This window comes from Marmota marmota, unplaced genomic scaffold (assembly GCF_001458135.2).
Source record: "Marmota marmota marmota unplaced genomic scaffold, marMar, whole genome shotgun sequence".
Classification (NCBI taxonomy): domain Eukaryota; kingdom Metazoa; phylum Chordata; class Mammalia; order Rodentia; family Sciuridae; genus Marmota; species Marmota marmota.
The window spans coordinates 69,577,873-69,586,858 of NW_026000026.1; the positions used below are offsets into that span (position 1 = coordinate 69,577,873).

An 8,986-nucleotide genomic window follows, 5' to 3' on the forward strand; every position below is an offset into this window, starting at 1 on the left:
ACCCTGTATCTAAATAAAATACAAATAGGGCTGGGGAATGTGGACTCAGTGGTCAAGAGTGCCCCTGAGTTCAATCCCTGGTACCAAAAAAAAAAAAAAAAAAAAAGAATTAAAATTGGGGCCTGTGGCTGTGGCTCAGTGGTAGAGAGCTTGCCTAGCACATGTGAGGCACTAGGTTCGATCCTCAGCACCACATAAAAATAGATCAAATGAATGTATTGTGTCCACTTACAACTAAAAAAAAAATTATTTTAAAGAATTAAAATTTTAAATTTTCTTCCCCCCCCTTCAGTATTGGAACTCTCTACCACTGAGCTATATCCCCAGCCCTTTTTATTTATTTATTTTATTAATTTGTTGTTGTTGTTGTTGTTAACAGGAATTGAACACAGGGGTTCTTAACCACTGAGCCACATCCCCAGACCTTTTTATTTTTTGTTTTGACACAGGACCTCACTAATTTGTTGAGGCTGCTTTTGAACTTGCAATTCTCCTGCCTCAGGCTATCAAACTGGTGGAATTACAGGCATGCACCTCTACACCCAGCAGTCACAGGCTTCTTATTAAATAAACATATTATTTTCACAATATGCCTATTTTATTTTCTGGTGAAAGCAGAAAATTGGTAGAAGGGATTAGATCTTTTCCATCTGGCAAGGTAGTACATATTTGTAATCCAAGATCCTCAAGAAGTTTTTAGGTAAGAGGATGGAAAATTCAAGGCCAGCATAAGCAATGTATTAAAACCCTGTCTCAAAATAAAAAGGCTGGGATGTAGCTCAGTGGTAAAGCATTTGTGTGGCATGCAGGAGAGCCCTGGGTTCAATTCCCTGTACTGCAAAAAAGAAAAGCTGGCATTAAAGTAATCTTCCCTGCTGGGGCAGTGGTACATGCCTGCCATCTCAGTTACTTGGGAGGCTGAAGCAGAAGTGTCTCAAGTTTGAGGCCGGCCTCAGCAATTTATCAAGATTCTGTTTCAAAAGGTGGGTGAGGGGCAGTGCTGGTGTTTTATACCTCAGTGGTAGGGTACTTGTGGATTCTCTCCCTAGGATTGCATTAAATAAAATAACCTTCCCTGATGATCTTTGAGAGTCTTCAAATGGGTAGGAGTAACTGTAAAGAAGACACTGGATGACAGTTGACCCTGAATAACTATCCTAATTCCTTCTACCAAACTATTCTTACATTTTACTGAGCATTGTGGAGACATTTGGGAATGTGAATAAATATAAGTTGCTCTAGTTAAAAAAAAATAGATATTATGATGCCAGGCACCATGGCACATAACTGTAATACCAATGACTGGGGAAACTGGAGGATCACAAGCTCAAGGCCAGCCTCAGCAATTTATTGATACCCTGTCTAAAAATTAAAAAAAATAAAAAGGTCTGGGATGTGGTTTAGTGGTAGAGTGTTCCTGGGTTCAAACTCAAGTACTACAAATAGATAAAAAAATGTTTAATTTTTAAAAAATATTAGATAACATGAGAATTAAAATGCTGAACAAAATTCAGCAAGTAAATAAGTAATCAATAGTTATGGTAAATATCTGAAATGTATATAAAATAGTTTTTAAAATGCTCATTTTAAAAAAGCTCTCTAGGGCTGGGGATGTGGCTCAAGCGGTAGCGCGCTCGCCTGGCATGCGTGCAGCCCGGGTTCGATCCTCAGCACCACATACAAACAAAGATGTTGTGTCCGCCGAAAACTAAAAAATAAATATTAAAAAAAAAAAGAAAACCTTCTTGCTTCATGTTATTTCTAGCCACTAAGTATGAAGAGTGAGCTCATAATATAATTCTTTCTCTCTTGATCGATTGCCAGCTCTACATTTTAGTGGTGTCATTTAAAAAAAAATAAATAAATAAAATAAAAATAAAAAAGCTCTCTATACTTTCACTATTTCAAAAAATACAATGTTTTAAAATGACAACTACAGACAACACTTTTTTAATGTACAAAAGATTTCTTACAAAAGGATCTCTTGGTTTTTGTTTACAAAGCTCTGTGAGTCCTTTAAGCAGAGTTGGTGTGACATATAAATTTAAATAGTCCTTAGCAGCTTGTCCAATTGGAATGGGCTCAACAATCACTGCAAATACAAACATATTCTTGTTAAAACAAACATAAGTGATGAAATATAAGAAAGTCATTTAAAAAAATACCAGAGGGCTGGGACTGTGGCTCGGTGGTAGAGGGCTTGCTTCCTGTGTGATGCACTGGGTTTGATTCTCAGCACTGCATATCAATAAATGAATAAAATAAAATTCCATCAACAACTAAAAACTATTAAAAAAAAAAAAAGGATACCTGAAACCTAGCTCGGTGGCAGACACCTATAATCCCAGCTTACTCATGAGACTTAAGGAGGAATATCACAAGTTTGAGGCCAGCCTAAGCAATTTGGGAAGACCCTATCTTTAAATATAAATGGGGAGGGGGGCTGGGATTGAGGCTCAGAGGTAGAACACTCACCTAGCATGTGTGAGGTATTGGGTTTGATCCTCAGCACCACATTAAAAAAATAAAATAAAGATATTGTGTCCACCTATAATTAGGATCACATATGTGCAACACCACGCCCAGTTTTTATAAAATAAATACTGTTTTATATAAAATATAAAGTATTTTATAGTAGACAATATTATGAAAAATGTGAATAAATGTTCAAAACTAGGAGATAATTCATTCAACAAATAACAAGTACTTTACACAGTGTTACAGAAATAATAGTAAATAATATATAGTTCTTGCTCTTACAGAGTACTGAGTATACATATAAAATGTTTCCATCTATACAATTTTATTAATATTTCTACTCTTTTCAAATTTTTAAATATGTCAGCTTCAGAAATTTTTAGTCTTTTCAGTTTTATTTTCTTGTCACACTACAAGTGACAAGTCTTACAATAAATAGAATTTATAAAGAATATATTTATATTCAGGAAACTGACAGAACATTTTAAGTTCAAGGCCAGCTTCAGCAATTTAGTGAGAACCTGTCTTAAATAAAAAGGGCTGGGGAAGTAGTTCTATGGTAAAGTACCTCTGATTCAATCCCCAGGACCTGCACCTCCCCACCCTGCCATATATATATATATAAAATAAGTAATAGTAGGTCCATTATTTTTCTTTTTTCTTTTTCCTATCTGCAAAGCTGGGGACCAAATCCAGGATATGGTGCATTCTTAAGCAAGTGCTTTTCTCCAGATACACTGAGATATATCCCCAGCCCAATGTGTTACTTTTAATAAAGATGAGAAAGTGAAGCTACTGGTCACCAGATTTTTCTTTTTGTTAAAAATATGATTGAAAACCATCCCAAAATATCAGTGCTGTTCCTTATTATGTCCTCTTCCAAGAAGCTTATAACGTCCACAGTAGAATGGAAAAAAAAAAAAGACCCTAGAATTGTTAATTTCATAATTGCATGAGACTTTGTTAGGCAAACAGTTAACTGTTAGAGAAGATGGTAAATCAATTGTAATTTCTAAGAGAGTTCCTTTTCTTCCTTCCTTCCCCTACTTCTCATATAAAAAGTTTTATTGAAGCACTAAAGATTAGGAGAAGAGCAACCCTAAATATGTCTAGTCCAAGAGAAAGAAAGAAAAAAAAAATTAAACTTTCAAAAGAGTCCCTAAAGGGCACAGTTTAGTTCTGTGGAAAATGTTGAGTTTTCGATTTGTGGCTTCAAGTTTTTGAGTAACTCCAACTTGAAAATATGACAAAACATATTGGAGAAAACTCCTGTTATCTTCCTTCCCAGCCATATCTTCAAAAGAAAAGAAAAATCAAATAAGGCGATAGAGTCGACAGATCAGTCACATGTAACTCACCTTTAGGAAACATGAAACGAATTTCTCTTTCTGCTGCAGTAAAGTCATTACTCCCATGAAGTGCATTCCTCAGGTCATCTGTGCCATAAATTGCCCTTAGACTAAAAGTAAATTAGAGTTGATGCCCATCCAATCCACACCTTTTCCTTATTTCATTTTTTAAAAATTTTTAATATTTATTTATTTTTTTTTAGTTTTGGGCGGACACAACATCTTTGTATGTGGTGCTGAGGATCGAACCTGGGCCGCACGCATGCCAAGCAAGCACGCTACTGCTTGAGCCACATCCCCAGCCCCTTTTCCTTATTTCATATGAATGCATTCTACTTAGAAATCTTACAGAAGCATTGCCACTTCTTACATATGTAGGCTTTGATATATTTTGAACTTTAGCTTATATCTATCTAGATAAGGGCCAAATACATTTAAATCTGCTGGAAGGATATACTGGGAAAATAGGAGTTCTCTATGTAAGAAAGAGGTGTTATTTTGTGAGAACTGAAAAAGCAATGCATACACAGCAGTGCCAAACTCAGGGTAAGGATGTGGCTTAGTGATAGATGGTTGCCTGGCACGTGTGAGGCCCTAGGTTCAATCCCCAACAATGGGTGTGGGTTGATGGCGTTCAAGAACTCAGTGTCGGGGCTGGGGATGTGGCTCAAGCGGTAGCGCACTCGCCTGGCATGCATGCGACCCGGGTTCGATCCTCAGCACCACATACAAACAAAGATATTGTGTCCGCGGAGAACTAAAATAAATAAATATTAAAAAAAAAAAAAAAACAAAAACTCAGTGTCCTCTTGTTTTCAGACATTAGTGATAATGCTGAAAATTTGGGTTTCTTCTGAATTACCAATATTCTTTTAAAATACCATACCAATTTTCCCATGAAAAATCCTACTTCAGTGGCAGTTTAATTCAAGGATAAGAAAAGAATAAGGCTAATTAATCATAAATTATAATTTTCTGAGGCCTTTTGTAGTATTTGGTATTAAGATAGACGCTGAAATAGTTAAAATAGAAAATCAAAACCCCACAGACTCCTCAAAGAAAAGCTAATTGAGGAAAACTTCTAAATAAAAGAAAACTCCCATTACAATAAAATCAGACTTTTTTTTTTTAAATTTTTACAGATGGATTCAATTCTCCCATCCCAGGAAGATTACCTGTCTGGGTGTGTCTCCTTAGCTACTAAAGAATTACTTGGTCCCAAAAGTTCTTTCCAGTAAGTGATGGCTTTATGTTTAGCTAATATCATGGCAACAAGTGGTCCAGAACTCATGTAGGCTGTTAAATTTGGGAAAAACATTTTCCCATACTGTTCCACATAAAAGTTACTACAGTGCTCAGGGCTAAGATGTAGTTTTCTTCTCTATAAGAAAAACAAAGTCAACAAAAGCACTTAAAGTGACAGTTCAACAGTACCTTATTAAGTCATTAATAACTTGAAATTAGTACCAATTTAATTACAAACTTGGCTTATCTTTATATTATGAAGAAAGAACATGATAATTAAATGTACACTGAAATAAGATAATAAGAGGTATTATGTAACCTACTGAAGAAAAATGATTCCAGTTTGGCAACCTTCCTTGCTAATGACAAATTCATCACATTTCCTTTTTTTTTTTTTTTTTAGTGATACTGGGGATTTAACCCAGGGGCCTTCTACCATTGAGCTACACCCCCAGCCTTTTTTATTTTATTTTAATTTTATTTTGAAACAGACTGGACTTGAATTTGTGGTAATCTTTCCTCAACCTCCAACTTGCTAAAATTACAGGCATACACAACTGCACACTGCTCCTTCCCACTTTTTTTGGTTCTTGGGATTAACTCAGGGATATTCTACCATGAAGCTACATTCCCAGCCCTTTTTATTTATTTAAACTGAGAATTTATTTATTTGGGAATTAATTAATTAAAATTGGGGGTTGAACACAGGGGCATTTTACCACTGAGCTACCAACACAGCCTTTTTTAATTTTTATTTTTAGACAGGGTCTCAAATTAAGTTGCTAAGGTTAGCCTCAAACTTGTGATCCTCCTCCCTCAGCCTCTGAGTAACTGAGATAATACATGTAAGCCCCCATCACATCTCCTTCCTAAAGTAATATTCCAATTATCAAGATGTTGTTAATGTGTACTTCATACATATTAAAGAAACAAAATTGAACTTCTGAATATTTCAAATTCATCTTTCACTATATATGTGTGATTTTTTCCATTCTTTGTTAAATTTTCCTACATTACTTGGGAAGCTGGTTTCGTTATGGTCATTAGAAATATCATGCAGAATAATGATGCAGTAAGGAACATTTTCACTTGAATGTTATGTATTCTTTATTCTGGTTCTGACATTTCTGTTGATTTCACTGTAACCCTAAGAAAAATTAGTTGTGTTTCATTTCTCCATTTGACATAATATGAAACATTTTGGACAAATAAATGTTTTTTCCCCCAACAAATGTGAAGCTATAAGAAGGAACAATTAGGGCTGGGGATATAGCACAGTTGGTAGAGTGCTAGCCTGGCATGTACCAGGCCCTGGGTTCAATCCCCAGGACCACAAAAAAAAAAAGAAGGAGCAATTAAATTTTAAAAATCATGGTAGCTGGGTCAATCATTTTCCCCAATTTGAATATCACTTATTCCCTAAAAGCAGTTATTTTGAGTGCTGTTAAAAAAAAAAAAAAACTAAATAAATCACCAACCTTGTAGAAACTCATGCCTGTAATCCCAGCAATTGGGGAGGCTGAGGCAGGAGGATCACAAGTTCAAAGCCAACTTCAGCAACTTAGTGAGGCTCTGAGCAACTTAGAGAGAACCTGTCTCAAAATTAAAAAAAAAAAAATTAAAAAGGGCTAGGGATGTTGCTCAGTGGTTAAGTGCTCCTGGGTTCAAATCACCAGATGAACCTGGTGTTACACACCTGTAATTCCAGCTATTCAGAAGGTTGAGGCAGGGTTTGGCAAATTTGAAATCAGCCTAGTGAATTTCCTGGGACCTTGTCTGTCTCTCTGTTTCTCTCTCTCTCTCTCTTTTTTCTTTTCGTATTAGAGATTGAACCCAGGGGTGCGTTTTACCACTGAGTTACATCCCCTTTTTATTTATTATCTTGAGACAGGGTCTCACTAAGTAGTTTAGGGCCTCGATAATTCACTGAGGCTGGCCTTGAGCTTGCAATGCTCCCAAATTAGCCTCCCAAATCTCTGGGATTACAGATGTGCACCACTGTGCCTGGCTGAGACTCTGTCTTAAAATTAAAAATGGGTTGGGAATGTGGCTCAGTGGTAGTGTCCCTAGGTTAATCTCTAGAACAGAAGGATAAAAATAGACACCAATTTATGGGGACAGTGGTCCACACATGTAGTCCCAACACTTGGGAGCCTGAGACAGAAGGAATTAGTTGGGCCCATGAGTTAAAAGGCCAGCTGGGCAACATTCTCTAAAGAAAAAAAAAAAACATCAAAGAACTTCTGACTAGAGTATGGAGTAAAGATAGTAAGACATGGAGAGAAGTCACTAGGCAAAGGATAAAAATCTCCGTCATTTTTTTTTTTTTTTTTTTACTTTTTCTTTTTTTTTTTTTTTATTTTTTTAATTGGTTGTTCAAAACATTATAAAGCTCTTGACATATCATATTTCATACATTAGATTCAAGTTGGTTATGAACTCCCAATTTTACCCCAAATACAGATTGCCAAATTTACTTTGTGTGTATATGTGTGTGTGTAGTGCTGGGGACTGAAACTTGGACTCGCACATGATAAGCAAGCACTCTACCACTAAGCTACATTTTTAATTTCTATTTTTATTTTTGTAGTGCTGGGGATTGAATGCAGGTTTCACATAGGCTAGGCAAGGGCTCTGCTACATCTCTAGTCCTGCTCCACCATTTTTGTTATTTTGTTTTTGAATTTTGAGATAGGCTTTCACTAAGTGGTCCCGGATGCCTAGAACTTGCAATCTTCCTGCCTCAGCTTCCCAAATTGCTGGGATTATAGGTATGTGCCATCAAGCCCTGGCCTAACTTTATTTTTTTGTGGTGCCAGGGATCTGAACCTAGGGCCTAACACATGATAGGCAAGCCTTCTATCACTGAGCTACACCCCAAGACTAACTTTATTTTTTAACTTACAAACAGAAGAATAAACATTATACTTATTGATGGGGTACCATGTGAGATACACACATACACACACACACATACACACACACAAAAAAATGTGTAACTGGGAGGGATAGGAGGGATACTGGGGACTGAATCCTGGGGCTCCTTTACCACTGAGCTATATCCCAGTCCTGTATTTTTTTTTTTTTAAAGTTTGAGACAGGATCTCCCTAAGTTGCTGAGGCTGACCTTGAACTTGCAATCCTCCTGCTTCAGTCTCCCAAATTGCTGGAATTACAGGTGTGGTACAGGTGTGAACCCTATGCCCACCATTGGGTATTTTTTTTTTTTAGGTACTGGGGATCAAACCCAGTGGGGCTGTACAACTGAATTACATCCCATTCCTTTTTGTTTTGAAACAGGGTCTCACTAAATTGTCCAGGCTGGCCTCAAAACTCTACACTCTCCTGTTTTAGCCTTCTGAGTAGCTGGAATTACAGGCTTGTACTACCACACTTGGCACATTGTATAATGTTTAGATCAGGTTAAACATATCCATCTCCCCAAACATTATCATTTCTTTATGGAGAAAACATTAAAACTCCTTTCTTCTAGCTTTTTGAAATATATAGTCCATTATCATACTGTGCAATACCATGCCAGAACATCTTATCCAATCTAATTAAAGTTCAGTACCTATAGATCAACTTCTCTTCATCACTCCAACCCTTCCCCATTCTCTTGTGTGTGGTAAAAAGTTTTATTTTAAATATTAAAAGAGTCCAATCTGATGAATTTCTAAACCTAAACTAGTGTAAAAATTCTTGGCCTACTTGGGCATGGCGGTATGTCTGTAATACTAGCAACTCAGGAGGCTGGAGCTGGAGGATTGGAAGTTAGAGGCCAGCCTCGGCAAACTAGCAAGACCCTATTTCAAAATCAAGGGGGAAAAAAAGCAGGGGGGTGCTGCGGATGTATCTCAGTGATAAAGCATCCCTGGGTTCAATCCCTAGTACCAAAAAAAAAAAAAAAAAAA

At 36.6% G+C, this 8,986-nt stretch overlaps 1 protein-coding gene across 2 annotated transcripts in view; it reads right to left on the reverse strand.

Annotated features, from left to right (window-relative positions):
- Window positions 1-1,742: 1,742 nt before the first annotated feature.
- Window positions 1,743-8,986, reverse strand: part of Nme5 (NME/NM23 family member 5) — a 15,187-nt gene continuing 7,943 nt past the window's right edge. Inside the window, exons 3-5 of one of the 2 annotated variants that reach the window (XM_015495893.2) lie at window positions 5,003-5,208; window positions 3,837-3,937; window positions 1,743-2,092 (exon numbers count right to left, since the gene is read on the reverse strand). In XM_015495893.2, coding sequence (XP_015351379.1) covers window positions 1,905-2,092; window positions 3,837-3,937; window positions 5,003-5,208 — 495 coding nt within the window. In that variant the 3' untranslated portion in view covers window positions 1,743-1,904. Of the gene's footprint in view, window positions 2,093-2,134; window positions 2,239-3,836; window positions 3,938-5,002; window positions 5,209-8,986 lie in introns of those variants that run through there. The other variant, XM_048811608.1, reaches the window with a different exon arrangement.